The 18,409-nt window shown below is 46.7% G+C and overlaps 1 protein-coding gene across 1 annotated transcript; it reads right to left on the bottom strand.

The window, feature by feature from the left end:
- Positions 1-612: 612 nt before the first annotated feature.
- mfrp (membrane frizzled-related protein) lies at positions 613-18,219 on the bottom strand (the record flags this gene model as incomplete). The annotated part of the gene is made up of 13 exons (XM_079513895.1): positions 613-2,401; positions 3,650-3,777; positions 4,136-4,270; positions 5,813-5,943; positions 8,531-8,679; positions 8,925-9,001; positions 9,476-9,601; positions 9,768-9,892; positions 11,882-12,101; positions 13,351-13,530; positions 13,787-13,921; positions 17,529-17,637; positions 18,166-18,219. The coding sequence occupies 13 exons, from the start codon at positions 18,217-18,219 to the stop codon at positions 2,177-2,179; spliced, it is 1,794 nt and encodes a 597-aa protein (XP_079370021.1). The 3' UTR covers positions 613-2,176.
- Positions 18,220-18,409: the final 190 nt, after the last annotated feature.

Genomic DNA, 18,409 nt, shown 5'->3' with positions numbered 1-18,409 from the left:
TTGAACAATGCAATAAAAATATATTTAATTTATTTATATTCATTCCTGTACAGAGCACCAAAGTCTGACATAATTCCTACCTGAGTCGCGCCCCCCCCCCCCCCCCCCCCCCCCCCATTCTGAATTCCTTCCCATAGATTTTGTTTTTATATCAGTAAGTAAGAACTGTGTTCCAAGTAAGGGCCGATTCATACTCCTATTTTAGAGCCGAATAAAAGTCGGTTCGGATCTGTAGAGCCTACAATGTGACGTCATTTGAGGTTCGGGGGGGGGCGGGGTACCGTACTAAAGTCGGCTCTTCGGTGCTACTGAAAATTTCTGACGAGCCGAAATCATTTCGGCACTACAGCGCCGAAACAGCGGTAAAATAGGAGTATGAATCGGCCCTTAGAACTGTGTTCCAAAAATAAAATAGAAGTGATCTTGGCAGTTTGACTCGTATGCATATAGAGCCACCCCCCCTCCCCCACACTTTTCAGCCTGTGACCCAAAACAGAAAATGAGACATTCTTCCGAGACCCAAAGCTGTGAAAATAGCTGATCTACAAGTCACAACGCAGAATTTCATATATATATTTTTTATTTTATTTCTTCATGAAGTTACTGGGGAAAAAAATCATTGAATTTTGTTTTTAATTCATGAAAACTTGAAAAGTTTAGCTTTTTTGTAAATGTTTTGAAATAATAATAATTAAAACCCAAATGTATAGGAGAGGAACAAATAAGGGGACCCATAACAATGTGTCCCGCGACCCACAAATGGGTCCCGACCCAGTGTTTGTCTCCCAAGCTAGTCTGATTCCTGGACGGTGGTACAGTAGGACAGAATTCAGACTCCTCCAAGCGTTATGCAAAATGTAAATGATTTAATGATTGTATGAAAAAATAACTTCACCCTCTTCTTCTTTCAACCTGTAAAGCTGTGATGTGACAATACATTTACAGTGACCCACTACCCAGTACCAGAGACGTGCTGGCCATTGGGCAATTCGGGACAACTCCCGAACGGCCGGTCCAGTCCAGGCCGGTCTGGGCCAGCCGTTTTTTTTTTTTTTTAATAAAAAAAATCATATATTTAATTTCGAAGAAACACAATTATCTTTTAACAAGGTAACAGCCTATATAATCATGTTGCTTTGTGACATAATAATGTTGTGCACATCAGCCGCTCTCAGCCATCCTGGCTGCAGCGCAGGGCGCTCGCACGCCCTTGATTCGTCAGTGTTTCGATTAGTCGGCACACGGCCTCCGGCCGCGCGCCTAGAGGGCCTCCGCAACTCCACTTCCCGGGCTGAATTATGGGCCCACCACGTCCCTGCCCAGTACGTCCTGGTTCAGCCTGGGATTGTACCCACTCCCGAGTTCCGACAAATATCTCCTTTTCACAGGCAATTAAAATAACCTTGTTTTCAGTGCCTACAGCTTCGTATAGGGCATGCTATACACACCTACACGGAAAGGCAAGTTTTTTTCCTCGGGCCTCATGGACCTAAATGGGAACTCTTAATGATGATTAATGGTGATCATCCCATGGGGTCCTGGGGGTCTTCACTAAGGCAAGCAGTATTCCATAGGGTTCTGGGGGTCTCCCACTAAGGCAGGCAGCATTCCATAGGGTTCTGGGGGTCTCCCACTAAGGCAGGCAGCATTCCATCGATTGTTGTTTTAGATTTTTCATGACTGAGTGCATAGGACCCGAATGGAAACAAGACCGCAAGGTCTTTGGAAATCCTTTTGGACCAAAATGCCTGACTGTACCTTGTGCTGTTTGCATTTTTATATTGTCTAATAACATATTCATTCAATCAATCAATCAATTGGGTTCTGGGGGTCCCCCACTAAGGCAGGCAGCACTCTATAGGGTCCTAGCTGGTATCTTCTCTAAGGCAGGCAGCATTCCATGGTGGTCTTGGTATCTTCTCTAAGGAAGGCAGCATTCCATGTTGGTCCTAGCTGGTATCTTCTCTAAGGCAGGCAGCATTCCATGGTAGTCCTGGTATCTTCTCTAAGGCAGGCAGCAGCTGCAGCACTCCATAGGGTCCTAGCTGGTATCTTCTCTAAGGCAGGCAGCACTCCATGGTGGTCCTGGTATCTTCTCTAAGGCAGGCAGCACTCCATAGGGTCCTGGTATCTTCTCTAAGGCAGGCAGCACTCCATGGTGGTCCTGGTATCTTCTCTAAGGCAGGCAGCACTCCATAGGGTCCTGGGAGTCGGGCAGTAGGTGGCAGTTGAAGGGCCAGCTGAAGGCGAAGACGTCCAGGGCCTGGGCACACTGCAGCTGGGCCGACGAGCAGACGGAGCGGCAGGGCTGGAGGACTCCTCCGTGAGGGCTGCACTGAGGAACGAACATCCCACACAGCAGGCGCCGCAGCGGCTCGAAGCACGGCAGCTCCGTCAGCACCTGCATGGAGGAGGCCGGAGCGAAGAGGTACTCAGAAGTGTTGTTGTTTTAATCCATTCTGAACGGGAACCCCTTTTGGTGTTTTAAGCATTATGTTATACTTTAGCTATTGAAAAATAGCAGATCTACAAGGTCATAGCGCGGCACCGAGTGCCGCGCTACGACCTTGTAGGTCTGCTATTTTTGAAAAATCGTGAAAATGTGGCGCAAATCATTGAATATATATTTCAGAGCGAACATTTTGAACTCAAATATTTGCTTCTGGGGGGTCCTTGGAACTACATATTTTGAGATGGGGGTCCATGGCCCAATAGAGATAATTCTGGGGGTCCTTGACATGAAAAAGGTTGAGCACCACTGACATAGAAACAGGTTTTTTAGAAAAATGTTGGGAGTTGGGTAAATTTCGGAAAATGGGTTAAAGGAGAAATCCAGAGCAAAACACATTACAGTGCCCTGAATAACCCGTTTCATAGATGCCCCCTGTTCTCCATTTCCCCTCCCCTCCCATGGTAAATTGCAGCTAGAATGGTAGAAAGCAGGTTGTCTTCATTCTAATGTGGGTATTTGTAATAGCTAAAAATAAATAAAACATAAAATAAAAAAGGTTTGTCACCCTCAAGCTGCCGTTCATACAGAACCCAGCGGTAGGGTTCTCAACAGGCCTGAAAATGAAGGCCCAAAAGCAAAGCAAAGCAAAGTTCTTTGTTTACCCAGGGTGAATGGACTAAGCTTGAGATGCTTGTTTACAGCCAGACCCTGCTCATAGAACATTTCATGGTAGGGGTTCAATGCCTTGCTCAAGGGCACTTCAGCTGTGGTAATTTTAACGTGCCGGTCCGGGAATTCGAACTGGCGACCTTCCGATAACAAGACCGCTCCGCAAACCGTTCGGCCACCGCTGCCCTGGGTCCTGTATGAACGGCAGCTTGAGGGTGACAAACGGTGCATGTGTGAGTACCAGGACACTATTAATAGACTATTCATGAAAAAAAAAAAGTTTGGAGCTACTAAAATACCCGCATGAATGAAGGCAACTAGCATTCTACCGTTCTAGCTGCATTTTACTGTGAAAGGAGTGGGGGAAATGGAGAACAGGTGCCATCTATGAAACAATGCAAGGTCAACATGTATGTTGGGACAGGATTATAGGATGATTCAGGGTACTGTAATGTGTTTTGGTCTGGAACAAACACACACACACACAACAAACAATCTGATTCAGTGTTCAGTACAGTGCTGAGTCACCTGGTAGTGTCTGAGCAGCATGGAGGCTTCTCTCTGGTCTGCCACGGAGAGCCAGATGTTTGGGAAGGAGGTCTGATTGTAGCTGAGATCTCTGCACATCTGGACCTCTATGAGCTCACATGATGAAGCTACACACACATAGAGATCATACTAGTTAACCAAAACTACACTCACTGAATTAGGTAGGTGGAGAGAGCATTGACTAACTGAATTGATTGTAGGTGGAGAGAGCATTGACTCACTGAATTGATCGTAGGTGGAGAGAGCATTGACTCACTGAATTGATCGTAGGTGGAGAGAGCATTGACTCACTGAATTGATCGTAGTTGGAGAGAGCATTGACTCACTGAATTGATCGTAGGTGGAGAGAGCATTGACTCACTGAATTGATGTAGGTGGAGAGAGCATTGACTCACTGAATTGATCGTAGGTGGAGAGAGCATTGACTCACTGAATTGATCGTAGGTGGAGAGAGCATTGACTCACTGAATTGAGGGTAGGTTGCGTTGCCACAGTCGCGTTCGTCGCCTCCGTCGGAGCAGTCGTTCCATCCGTCACAGATCCACTCCCTCTGCAGACACTGCCCGGTACTGCAGCTGAACTGCTCCGGTGCACACGTCCCTGCCACCCAGGACAGGACAAGTGGCGTTAGAATTTAAATGAAGCCCCCTCAAATGGACCCGTGTAGGGGTCCATTTGAGGAACAATTCTGTATTTCAAGGGACAGTTGGCAGCTAAAGAGGACCAAGACAAGCACAGCGTACTTGTCACAGACACAGCCTGGTAAGTAAAACCATAGATATATAAAAACAAGAAATGATTACATGGTAATAATGTGTCAGGTGTCTTTGTTTCATGTATTATTATAGTAACGTGTATGTTTCTGTCTCGCAACCTCGCAGCCGCCCTAGTGGGATTTTGAAGGACGTGCACGCGACCCGTCCTTGCAAGACCTGTAATCTGTGTGTTGCTGATAGCCAAATAATCGATCCGATTGTATCTGTAACCGCGCATCACAAGGCTGTGAGCTGGCTGGCTGCCACGCACCCCCCACCACGATGGCATTGGCTGCACTGTTTCACCCGCGTTTGGTTTGAAGTTATATCAAGTGACATTCGAACATTGCAAACGTGTGTGTGAAATAACTAGTATGCACCGTGTCGGGGTGAGCTCTTCCCCGTGAGTGTGATCATTATGCTGCTCTGCTGCGTTGCTTGGGGAGGCAAGCAATCATACTACACTCCCATTGGCTTAGGCAGCGTGTGTAGCAGCCAATCAGGCTAGGCTGTCAGTATGACTAGGTGGTGACGATGTCGTCTACATTTCATGAGCGTTCATTACAAAAAAAGTAGATGCCTCATTTGCCGCTGCAGTTCATTGGAGCGACGTGTCTCCATTGAAGGCAGGAAGTCAAGCGGAAGCGGTGGATTGGTGCATTTATATATCGCCTTTATCCAAGGCGCTTTACATATTGTGCATTGCATTCACCCATTCACACACTCACATTCATACACCGATGGCGGCGGAAACCATATGAAAGACACATCAGGAGAAATTAGGGGTTCAGAGTCTTGCTCAAGGACACTTCGACACTAACTCTGGGGGAGCCCCGGTTCCAACTGGCAACCTTGCGGTTACCATCCAGCCACTCTACCCCTGAGCCACCGCCATCGGCTGGCTCAGAGGCAGAGTGGCATAGCGGAAGCATAGCGGTATGCTTTGCAAGGAATCTCGGGAAAGCTTGCCTCCATGTTTGCCTTCAACAGAGACACTCGCCCCAGAGCCGGAAGAGGCATCTACCTTTGTATGTCTATGGGTAAAACAAGAGTAGCCTACTGTTAGCCACAGACACAGCCAGGTATAGGTAAAACACATACTGTAGCTTAGCGTACTGTTTGTCACAGACACAGCCTGGGCTGGTAGGTAAAACAACTGTTGGTCACAGACACAGCCTGGGCTGGTAGGTAAAACAAGCTTACTGTTGGTCACAGACACAGCCTGGGCTGGTAGGTAAAACAAGCTTACTGTTGGTCACAGACACAGCCTGGGCTGGTAGGTAAAACAAGAGTAGCCTACTGTTAGCCACAGACACAGCCAGGTAGGTAAAACAAGCTTACTGTTGGTCACAGACACAGCCTGAGCTGGTAGGTAAAACATGCTTACTGTTGGTCACAGACACAGCCTGGTAGGTGGCGCTGAACCCGCTGTCAGACACTCCTTCGTCGGCTACAAACACCACCGTCATCTGAGGACCTGAGGAGGTCATCTCTGGAGGGACGTCTGTGCCACAGAACCTACAGACAGAAGCACAGGTGTGATAATCGACTCTGGAGGGATGTCTGTGCCATAGAACCTACAGAGGTGTTAACACAGGTGTGTTAATTAGCCCTTCGCTATAAGTCCCTCCCCAACCCGTCCTTGTCCAATAGGCACGTTAGCAGCGAAGAGACAGGTCAAGCTGTCCTTCTCACCCATTAAGATGCATGTTGAATGATGGGATTTCTCCATATAAATAATGGATCATTTCAGAAGCAAAAACCTTCAAAATGTCTTCTAAATCTAGTCAACCAGGCCTGCAGTAGGCTATGTTAAATGGTAAATGGTGCATTTATATATAGCGCCTTTATCCAAGGCGCTTTACATAGATTGTGCATTACATTCACCCATTCACACACACATTCATACACCGATTGCGGCGGAAGCCATGCAAGGTACCAACCAGCACATCGGGAGCAATTTGGGGTTCAGTGTCTTGCCCAAGGACACTTCGACATGTAGCCAGGAGGAGCCGGGATTCAAACCGCCGACCCATGGATCATTGGACGACCTGCTCTACCTCTTGAGCCACATGCAGTCGCCCCTATGTTGGGCAAATGTGCACAACATTATTTAAATAAACTAGAAATACGAGGACATGACAGAGGGAGAAATCAACTTTTAACAACCGCCCGACAGGAGTTTTCATGTTGCACCGTAAGACTACGGTCATTAGTATTATTGCCATCACCTGGGTGGGTCAGTCGTGTAACTTTCCCAACGTTAAGCCATGTACTGTATATGTTCAACAACACAGCCATGCAAAATAACACACAGCTATGAGGTTGCAAAAGTTTGACCTGCATAGCAACAGTTGCTAAACTATTTGGATTGGCACTGGACAATCGCTTTTTGGGGTGGGATTTAGTGTGTGATAATTGTCTGAGGACCTATAGAGCGTCGCAGTCCCGCCCCCGACGAGCGGCCCGGAAGACAATTTCCCATTCATTTTTCCCATAGACGTTTCATAAAGTATTTATTTAAAGACCTCATGACAACAAACACAATTCTTTGGGCCAAACAAATAATTAGAAAAAAATTAAAAATAGGGCAGGGTAGAACAGGGTGGGTTTATGTGTTGTCACGATCCGAGTTGACTTTGTCCCGAGGCTTACAGGTCTTTAAATAAATACTTTATGAAATGTCTATGGGGAAAATTAATTGGAAATTGACTTCCGGGCCGTTCGTCGCCATGAAAGGGGGCGGGACTGTGCCGCTCTATAGCACAGGTGTGTTAATCGTCTGATGACCTATAGAGAGTATGCGCGTGACATCATTATCATACCCGGAAGTTATGCGGGAACGCCTACTGAGTGGCAAAAAACCACTTTCTGGACTTGACAGTCCATACATCCAAACAGAAAAGTCCTATCTGATTGCATTAAATGTCTTTAAACAAAATTAAATTCACTTTGTCACTCGATCTGCCATTGACTTTATGCATGTGCATACCCTCTATAGAAGCACAGGTGTGCTAAAAAGCCCTGTTTCCCAAACACAGGGTCACAGTTTCCTACATTTGGTTTTTAGTTTTCAAAACGTTTTTTTTTTTTAATCCCAAAAAGCTAAACTTTTCATGAATTAAAAACAAAATTGAATGATTGTTTTCAGTAATTTAATGAAGAAATAAAAGAAAAATCGAAGGAATTCCATAAAATTAGAGTAGTGAGTAGTGAAAATAGCCGATCTACAAGCTCACACAACGCGGCGCGAAGTGACACGTTGACATGTTGTGAGCTTGTATCGGCTATTTCCACTAGTTTGGGTCCCGAATATCTTATTTCTGTCTTGGGTCACGGGCTGAAAAGTTTGGGAACCACTTAAAGGACAACTTAGCCTATATGAAGATACGTTGAAAATGGGTGTAAAGTCGTCCTTTAAGTAAAAGTATCAATACCACAATGTTTTTATTTTTATTCCGTTGTCCTTTCCCTTATGTTGCTTCCCGTAACCCTATAGACTGGGAGTCGACTCGTAACAGGGTGTATTAGTGATGGAACTTTTGTGAAAATGTATTTGTAAAAATGTGTGGGAACCCTGAGTTATGTAACCCCTTGGGCCTTGAGATCGAAGTCTCACCGGAGTCATAACACTTTTACAACAGGCAGCCTATTTGTTGCAGGCAGAGAAATGAGGTCATACACACACACACGCTGCCTGCACGCTAGGCTAAAGCGCTACAATGACAATACGCGTGGATATAAGTGACAGCGATACGCACTTATTGTACCGTTGGGAGTTAAGTCCATTTGCATGCACATTGTGGACATTCAAAAGCAGCTTTATGAAGAGAATTCCATACATCCTGTAATCCAAACCACTGGCCCGTGGAATGTCAAGCTGATGTGGCAAGTTTCACAACAATGAATGCACGCCAAAGTGAAATCATGTGAAAAGGACATTTCTTGAGTGCTGGCTATTTTTTCATTGCTAGTCAAGGTATGCCAAACTTGTCAGCCCCCCAAATAATCATATTTGAACTGGGTACCGTACTACCGTCCCTATAGTGTGCGTCCAGCTCTGGTGTCTGTGCTATCTTGGATTTAATAATAATGAGAACGGTACCGCCCCAGTGTGCGTCCGGCTCCGGTGTCCGCGCTGTCGTGGATTTCCACGTAGTCAAATTCACACACGGCCTGCGTCTCCAAACTGAAGTTCTGGAAACTCAGAGTGATCACGTGACCCTCCTCTGCAGATATACGCCACGTACACAACTGAGAGAGAGAGAGAGAGAGAGAGAGAGAGAGAGATACCCTAATTTCATTAATTGAGACCCGAGGTTGATTAATTGATAATCAACCTCGGCATGCATGACATTTGGCACAGATCACCTTTATACCACCCTCATTGATAATCAACCTCAGGCCACGCAGAATTCCTCCATTTTTCTAGATGGCCGCCAGTTGCCAGAAATGGCAACTATAGGGGTATAGTATTCTGAACTGAAGGTGTACAGTACCTGTTGGTGAGGATAAGGCCTGGGGTGGTTTGGACTGGTCAGGTACCCCGAGGATCCATTCTTTTGTCCACCGCACTCTGTTTGATGACAACAGCAAAGATTACAATGTTGGCATTTATTTTGACACTATTTGTGTGTGGCTGGGTCTGTGCCTGTGTCCGAGCACGAAAATGTGTGTGGCTGACTGGCTCTGTCCGAGCACGAAAATGTGTGTGTGGCTGTGTCCGAGCACGAAAAATAGTGTTATAGCGTTTGTTAACCACCAAGTGTCACTGTTGCACAGCCTACCACACAGGGTAGGTTACCTACCCTAGGGGGCACGGGGAGAACATGTGAGGGTACCTATACCCTATAGGGGACACATGACGGGGAGAACATGCAGAAGGCGGGAATCCAACCCAGGACCTTCTAGCTTTGAGGCGACAGCACTACCGACTGTGCCACCGTGCCCCCCTTTTTATTTTACAGAAACTCTTATACAGAGTATAAGATCCGACTGGAGAGGTGAGCGCTAGGGGACGAGGTGGAGTCTGAAGAGGTGTGCGTGTCACCTCTGTGTATGTGCTCGCAGTGTGCCTCGTCCGATTGGTCGGTACAGTGGGCGTGTCCGTCACACAATGACACGGGCAGGAGACAACGACCTCCGTCACACTGGAACTCCTCTCTGAGACAGCTCTCTGACCACACACACACACACACACACACACACACACACACACACACACACGCAGGTTTGTATTAATATGCTTGTGGAGACATAAAAATTTCAGGACAGGGATTTTCTGAATGCCTTTTGTGTGTGTGTGTGTGTGTGTGTGTGTGTGTGTGTGTGTGCGTGCGTACTGCTCTGTACTGCGCGGTACTGGGCAGTGAATCCCGCTCCGGAGATACTGGCGTCAGAGTGGAAGGTCACCAACACCACGCTGCTGTTGCTGTTGACCGTAGGGGGCGCCACACTGCCACAGAACCTACACAACACACAGAACACAGTGTTGACCGTAGGGGGCGCCACACACACTGCCACAGAACCTACACAACATACAGAACACAGTGTTGACCGTAGGGGGCGCCACACTGCCACAGAACCTACACAACACACAGAACACAGTGTTGACCGTAGGGGGCGCCACACTGCCACAGAACCTACACAACACACAGAACACAGTGTTGACCGTAGGGGGCGCCACACTGCCACAGAACCTACACAACACACAGAACACAGTGTTGACCGTAGGGGGCGCCACACTGCCACAGAACCTACACAACACACAGAACACAGTGTTGACCGTAGGGGGCGCCACACTGCCACAGAACCTACACAACATACAAAACACAGTGTTGACCGTAGGGGGCGCCACACTGCCACAGAACCTACACAACACACAGAACACAGTGTTGACCGTAGGGGGCGCCACACTGCCACAGAACCTACACAACGCACAAAACACAATGTGTCTAGTGTGTGATTTGAAAGAAATTGAAAATGAAATTCATTTTTTGTTTTACTGCCCATGATATGAAGAATTAAGACATGTATTATTTTGTAAAATGACAACCATCTGCAGTGTTAACTTTTTCTGGTTAGAGGACTACGAAAAACTGGAATTTTGTTTTAGGAAAGGTATTTTTGCTTTAGCAGACTTTTTATGCAAAGCGTGGGAAAAAAGGCAGAATGTTTTGTTTGTGTAAAAAAAAAAGAAAAGAAAAAGAAATACTGTTTCTTGTACACAATGCAATACTGACGCATTGAGTTGTATGGTGTGTCCTATAAGTCCATGTGGGCGGGGCGCCTTGGGTGCATGACACAAAAATAAAGAATCTATCTATCTATCTATCTATAAGCTAATTTTTAACACAAATCTTGTATGGTATATTGACATATCTTTCAGATGGGTGCACGTGGGCCAACAGACACATTCATTTTGGTGGGGTCCAGGCACTTAATTTTGACACCAAATGATTTAGTCTTAAAGGGGCATTCCACTCATTTTCAACATTTTACTATGTCATTAATATACCTTAGAGCTGTTGTGTGTAAATAATAAAAAAATGTTGAAAATTGGTGGTTTTCCCCTTTAAGGAATGGGACAGTTAAAGACGGACTGCCGTGATCTTTTCCACCCTAAAACATGATCATCAGGAATAATTGTTATATGAGGAAGAATTATTATTCAAAAAAGTGTATACTGAATTTGTGGACATGCCCACCAGTTCATTAAGTAGGCCTATATGCCTGGTTTGCCTGGTGGGTGCAGGTGACGGGTGGTGATCCACCTGAACTGAAGCCGATGAACATGATAAAGGGGGAGGGGATGATATTGTGATATTGTCACTATATCACTGTTTTTTTTTTCATTGGCACGTTTGGCTGTCAAGGTTTCAGCCTCCAGGAAGAAACCCTAAATACAAAGGGAAGACATCATTGCACATAACAACCACACCAAGGGGTCTAATGAAGTACTATGTCTGTCACCTCATAAACACATGAAAAACTGGAAAAAGAAATACAAATAAACAGATAAAGGCGCTATAGAGCGTCGCAGTCCCGCCCCCTACCAGGGCCCAGGAAATGATTCTCTGTTCATTTTCCTCATAGACATTTCAAAAAGTATTTATTTAAAGACTTTTTAAGCCTCGTACAAAGCCAACTCTTGTCGTGACAAATCATGACAACAAACAAAAATTTTCGGGTTGAACAAATAATTAGAAAGAAGAAGAAAACGGCAGGTTACAACTTTTTGATTTGATTTGTCACGACAAGAGTTAGCTTTGTATGACGCAAGCAGGTCTTTAAATAAATACGTTTTGAAATGTCTATGGGAAAAATGCATTGGAAACTATTTCCTGGGCCTGGCGTCGTCATGAAAGTGGGTGGGACTGCGACGCTCTATATAAATGCACCATTTCTTATTTTCTTGTATGTGCTCACTCTGTACTAGTGTAGACGTAACCTATACCTGGTGACCACGGCGCTGTGCTCAGTCTGCTCTCGGACCTCCAGCCAGTCGAACAGGCAGGGGGAGGGGCCCTCCACGGTCAGAGAGGAAACGTGGATCTGGACCAGGGCGGGCGGCTGGACCCGGATCACCCACACGCACTGGGAGTTGGGCGGGTAGGAGCCGGGGTGGTTGGGAGAGCTGAAGCTTCCCTCCGGGTCGCTCAGGATACCGCCACACCCTGCATGAAGAGAATCGTCGTTAGTAGGGGTTGTCTCGATGGGGAGGCACACTATGGTCCGACGGAGCATTGGTTCGAAGGAGCATTGGTCCGAGGTGCGCTGGGGGTCGGGAGAGGGTTGGGGTTAGGTTTAGGTGTGCTGCCCCGGGGGAGGTTAGGTTTCTGGTTTAAGGACTTCAGTGTTTTGTACCATACTATTGTATGAGTACCGAACAAAGAATGTTTGCTTTCGCCATCTTTGTTGAAGAAGAGTCTGGGCAATTAAGTTGTAGTCTTACTAGAAGTACTAAAAGTTTCTCAATCTTATATTTAGTTTTAGTCTGGCTTAATCTAGTTACCTCTGAGGTCAATGATTAAAGTGTGATTACCTTTGAGGGGATTAAGTCCACCCATCAAGCCCATTAGTGTCAACCTCAGACCAAGATTGTCGTTCGGACCAATGCTCCGTCGGACCAAACACATGAACCCGTCTCGATGTACGATCGTGTGAATCGGAAATCATAGCCGATCATGTCATTTTATTATGATCGGATCGGGAGCAAAAAACGTGATCGGGAAATCCCTAGTCTATAGTCCATATCATTTTAATTACACTGGATATTGTCTGTGATTTTGGATATTGTATTATTGTCATATGGCAAGTGTTATATATACATTATATCGGATCGGGAAAAATCGGTATCGGCAGATCAAATCAAATGATCGGAATCGGATCGGGAGCAAACGTGATCGGGACATCCCTAATCCCTAGTATCACTATTAGATCCGTATCATGATATTAGTCTGCGATTTATTTTGGATATTGTACTATTGTGATACGGCATTCTATGGTGTCCGCCGGTATATAGACTATAGTTTTGAATGTCGCTATACCAAGCCTTGTAAGAAGGAGTTTGTCCCGTACGTGTCTGGGCGGTGGGGCTGTGTCCCGCGGGCTGGAAGGAGCATTAACCCATTTTGGCCTGACGTCGAAATAAGAAAAACGTTCGCTCTGAAAGATTATATATTCAAAGATTTGTGCCGCATTTTTACGATTTTTCAAAAATAGCAGACCTACAAGCTCGTAGCGCGCCACTTTAGCTATATTATAGCTAAAGTATAATATAATGCTTAGTTAAAACACCAAAAGGGGTTCCCGCCCAAAATGGGTTAATAGATAGTTTGTCCCGTACGTGTCTGAGCGGTGGGGCTGTGTCCCGCGGTCTGGGGGGCAGTAAGAAGGAGCATTAATAGATAGTTTGTCCCGTACGTGTCTGGGCGGTGGGGCTGTGTCCTGCGGGCTGGGGGGCAGCGGTGGTGGCGACGTCCCCCTGCACACTGCTGTTGGACACCAGCGCGGGGACAGTGTGGGACACTCCCCCGCCTCCCAGGGGGTCCAGAGGACTGACGGACACCACATCCCCCTCCTCCACCTCCTGACCACTCAGCTCTGCAACACAGAGAACAACAAAACGCTTTGATTTCACCAGCAATTCAATTTCTTATATTTAATCCCAATCAAAAAAGGAAAAGGAATTGGTTGGGATAACATGTTCCTTCCACGTGCTACGTCCTACCGGGGAAACCCTCCCCTGTAGCGGCTTGGACTCCTCATGAAGGAAACATGAGTTCAGTTTGTGTGTGCGTGCGTGCGTGCGTGCGTGCGTGCGTGTGTGCGTGCGTGCGTGCGTGCGTGTTGGACTCACGTGTGAGGATGAGCACCAGAGTGAGACCCAGGGCTGCTATGAGGAACACAACGGCAGCCGAGACAAGTACCGCCCCCAAACCACACCCTGACCACACCCGGAACCGCAGCGCACACACCTGGAACACACCCTGACCTGGAAGCACACGCACGCACACACGCAGGAGCACGCACGAGCACGCACGCACGCACGCACACACACACACACACACACACACACACACACACACACACACACACACACACACTAGAGGTGAGACAAAGAACCATTTAAGTTCATACTAATTAAACTTCATTTATAAATTATGGATAAGGGGTCAGGACCAAGCCCCGGCCAATGAGAAGGAAGCATTGAAGCCAAATGGACATGCTGGCCAATCATAGGTACTGCAAATCTCGAGCCGAACTCGGCCTAAAACATGAATGTGCGTGGTCGTACTCGACAGCGGCAGAGCTCGTTTGTGACTCACGAGCAGAGGCCAATACTCTAATTGTCATGGGCCTCAGTGCAGAGGCTAATACTCTAACTGTCATGGGCCTCAGTGCAGAGGCCAATACTCTAATTGTCATGGGCCTCAGTGCAGAGGCTAATACTCTAACTGTCATGGGCCTCAGTGCAGAGGCTAATACTCTAACTGTCATGGGCCTCAGTGCAGAGGCTAATACTCTAACTGTCATGGGCCTCAGTGCAGAGGCTAATACTCTAACTGTCATGGGCCTCAGTGCAGAGGCTAATACTCTAACTGTCATGGGCCTCAGTGCAGAGGCTAATACTCTAACTGTCATGGGCCTCAGTGCAGAGGCTAATACTCTAACTGTCATGGGCCTCAGTGCAGAGGCCAATACTCTAATTGTCATGGGCCTCAGTGCAGAGGCTAATACTCTAACTGTCATGGGCCTCAGTGCAGAGGCTAATACTCTAACTGTCATGGGCCTCAGTGCAGAGGCTAATACTCTAACTGTCATGGGCCTCAGTGCAGAGGCTAATACTCTAACTGTCATGGGCCTCAGTGCAGAGGCTAATACTCTAACTGTCATGGGCCTCAGTGCAGAGGCTAATACTCTAACTCAGTGTTTCCCAACCTTTTTTGTCCCAGGGCACACTTTTCATAGCCTAAAAATCTCGGGGCACACCTAGATATACGGGGGGTGTGCATGTGTGTGTGTGTATATATATATATATATATATATATATATATAGTAAAACGTCTCTGATACCAAACACATTATACTTTTGACAGAGTAAAACGTCTTTGAACCCAATATACTTTTAAAAACACACATGACAGCACTCATCTGTCTGACACATTTAACCTTTTTTTTTTTTTTTTTTTGAAGCTAGATCTATAGCTTCTACATTAAAACTTGTGATTAATTAATCTCAATTAATCACATTTGCATATCAATATTTGACCTGAGCAGTGAGCTTTTTAAAAACAACTTTATTAGAGAAAATGGCTGGAATAAATAAAAATCTGCCTGTGCTGTGGACAGTGAAACCCTGACCATTAAACACGGGCAGACGCAAACGATGCAGTCTATCATTCCCATTCGTCTTTGTGTCTGCCCGTGTAAACGCAGCAGCGAGTGTGAGGGGTTGGGGAACGGATGGAAAGTACATAGTGTTATTAAGGAGGACTCCTTCTAACTCCTTCTAACTATATGGAAGTTAAACTAACGTTAGCTCCCATGCTAGCGACTAGCTAGTAACTTCCCTCGACAGACAACAGAACACCACCACAGATCGGGTGGAAGCTGCTGATATCACTGCTTGTGCCCGTGGATGGGAAATACGATTTAAAAGGCTATGGAAGCGTGGATGAAAGCACAGATGTGTGCAATAAAGTTGTGTCGGATCTGCCTGTGCATCCCGTCTGCTGCTCGTGTGTTGTAACTTGTGACTGTCACTGGCTGCTGATGCATAGTTAATGAGCGTCATAAGCATGCGCCCTTACTGCGCTGGAAGTAGCAGATCTACACGTTATCTACCCGTCGCAATGCACAGCGTTTTGGGCTTGTACATCTGTGTTTTTCCCGCAGTTAGTTCACAACTTTAGGATCGAACCAACGTCCGATGCAGACGCTATTTTGACCGATCCAGACTTGACAGATTTGACACCACTAGTGATTAACATTCCTATGGCCGATGGTCGTTAGAGTCTATTGTTCCGTGGTTGTTGTTGTCGCACGTCAACAACGACGACGCAACAATAGGAATCCTGCAGCTCAATAGCTATTGCTTTCGGGGGAGGGTTTAAGTGTTATGGTTAGTGTAAAATTTTCGGTCAAATCAGGCGGCACACCTGGACACATCAAACGGGCCGGCACAGTAAAGTACCGCGGTACACAGGTTGGGAAACACTGCTCTAACTGTCATGGGCTTCAGTGCAGAGGCTAATACTCTAACTGTCATGGGCCTCAGTGCAGAGGCTAATACTCTAACTGTCATGGGCCTCAGTGCAGACTGCAGAGGCTAATACTCTAACTGTCATGGGCCTCAGTGCAGACTGCAGAGGCTAATACTCTAACTGTCATGGGCCTCAGTGCAGACTGCAGAGGCTAATACTCTAACTGTCATGGGCCTCAGTGCAGCGGCCAATACTCTAACTGTCATGGGCCTCAGTGCAGAGGCCAATACTCTAACTGGCATGGGCCTCAGTGCAGAGGCTAATACTCTAACTGTCATGGGCCTCAGTGCAGAGGCCAATACTCTAACTGTCATGGGCCTCAGTGCAGAGGCCAATACTCTAACTGGCATGGGCCTCAGTGCAGAGGCTAATACTCTAACTGTCATGGGCCTCAGTGCAGAGGCCAATACTCTAACTGTCATGGGCCTCAGTGCAGAGGCCAATACTCTAACTGTCATGGGCCTCAGTGCAGAGGCTAATACTCTAACTGTCATGGGCCTCAGTGCAGAGGCTAATACTCTAACTGTCATGGGCCTCAGTGCAGAGGCTAATACTCTAACTGTCATGGGCCTCAGTGCAGAGGCTAATACTCTAACTGTCATGGGCCTCAGTGCAGAGGCTAATACTCTAACTGTCATGGGCCTCAGTGCAGAGGCTAATACTCTAACTGTCATGGGCCTCAGTGCAGAGGCTAATACTCTAACTGTCATGGGCCTCAGTGCAGAGGCTAATACTCTAACTGTCATGGGCCTCAGTGCAGACTGCAGAGGCTAATACTCTAACTGTCATGGGCCTCAGTGCAGAGGCCAATACTCTAACTGTCATGGGCCTCAGTGCAGAGGCCAATATTCTAACTGTCATGGGCCTCAGTGCAGAGGCTAATACTCTAACTGTCATGGGCCTCAGTGCAGAGGCTAATACTCTAACTGTCATGGGCCTCAGTGCAGAGGCTAATACTCTAACTGGCATGGGCCTCAGTGCAGAGGCTAATACTCTAACTGGCATGGGCCTCAGTGCAGAGGCTAATACTCTAACTGGCATGGGCCTCTCAGTGCAGAGGCTAATACTCTAACTGTCATGGGCCTCAGTGGATTTCCTCTGCTGAGGTGAGCTGGTCTCTGAAAACACTGGGATGTTGTTTTTTTCACCACTTTTCCAACCCGGAAGAAGGGGTGAAAATGGTGTATGCGCTGGTTGAGCAACTCCATACTAATGGATGGGAGGGGAGGTGGGGCTTTTAGGAAAGGGGTCAGAATGAATTATGGACTTAAATGGTTCTTCATCTCAACTATAGGACTGATATTTAAAAATAATAATGACAATTGGCTGACTCACCTGCTGCAGCCGGTTTGATTGGCTCAGGGGTGGAGGAGGCGGTCCTGAATCCTTCCACGCGGTCCTCTCGCTCCCCCTCCAGCTCAAAGGCGGGATTGCAGAACACATTCTGTACAGGGAGTGTGTGTGTGTGTGTGTGTGTGTGTGTGTGTGTGTGTGTGTGTGTGTGTGTGTGTGTGTGTGTGTGTGTGTGCGTGTGCGTGTGCGTGTGTGTGTGCATGTGTGCGTGCGTGTGTGTGTGTGTGTGTGGAGGGAAACACAGTTATAACATATTTCTGTATAAAGTACTAGCCTATACTTTTTAGTCAATCGTATATATTTGTACAATTATGTCTGCCAAGTACGAGATATCTCGTACTTTAATTTACACCCGTTGTCTGACAACTATACTAATAAATGTTCTCAATATAAAACGGCCTCGTTATTCTCCATGTTTTAGAAACGTCAGGCCAACTGTGTGTAAAGTGCGGCCCGTGGGCCAAATGCTGCCCTGGGGTGAATTTTATACGGCCCGCAGCTTCATACCTGAATTGTATTAATGCACTCGCTCTCTCAATGAGTACTTGAAGTATATTGCAGTATTAATACTTTTACTTAAGTAAAACAGGTACTTCTGGTTGCCACTTCTGTCACTCACCTTGTAATCGTCAGAGTCTGACGACACCGCTACCTGTGTGAGGTCAGAGGTCATGACGAGAGCTCAACCCAAGACGAAAACAACGGCGAGATAGTTTCTTCCTGTATCTGTGTGAGTCACGTACGGATGACCCCGCCTCTTTTAGGAGACCGGAAGCAGGTTGGGAGTTAGTAATCCCAACGGGAGAGTGAATGTGAACACAGCTTCTGAAACATATTCTTTAACCGGAAGTTCACTGAACTAA

This window comes from Electrona antarctica (assembly GCF_951216825.1).
Source record: "Electrona antarctica genome assembly, chromosome: 11".
In the NCBI taxonomy this organism is placed as follows: Eukaryota; Metazoa; Chordata; class Actinopteri; order Myctophiformes; family Myctophidae; genus Electrona; species Electrona antarctica.
This window is presented reverse-complemented; position numbering and strand designations above follow the sequence as displayed.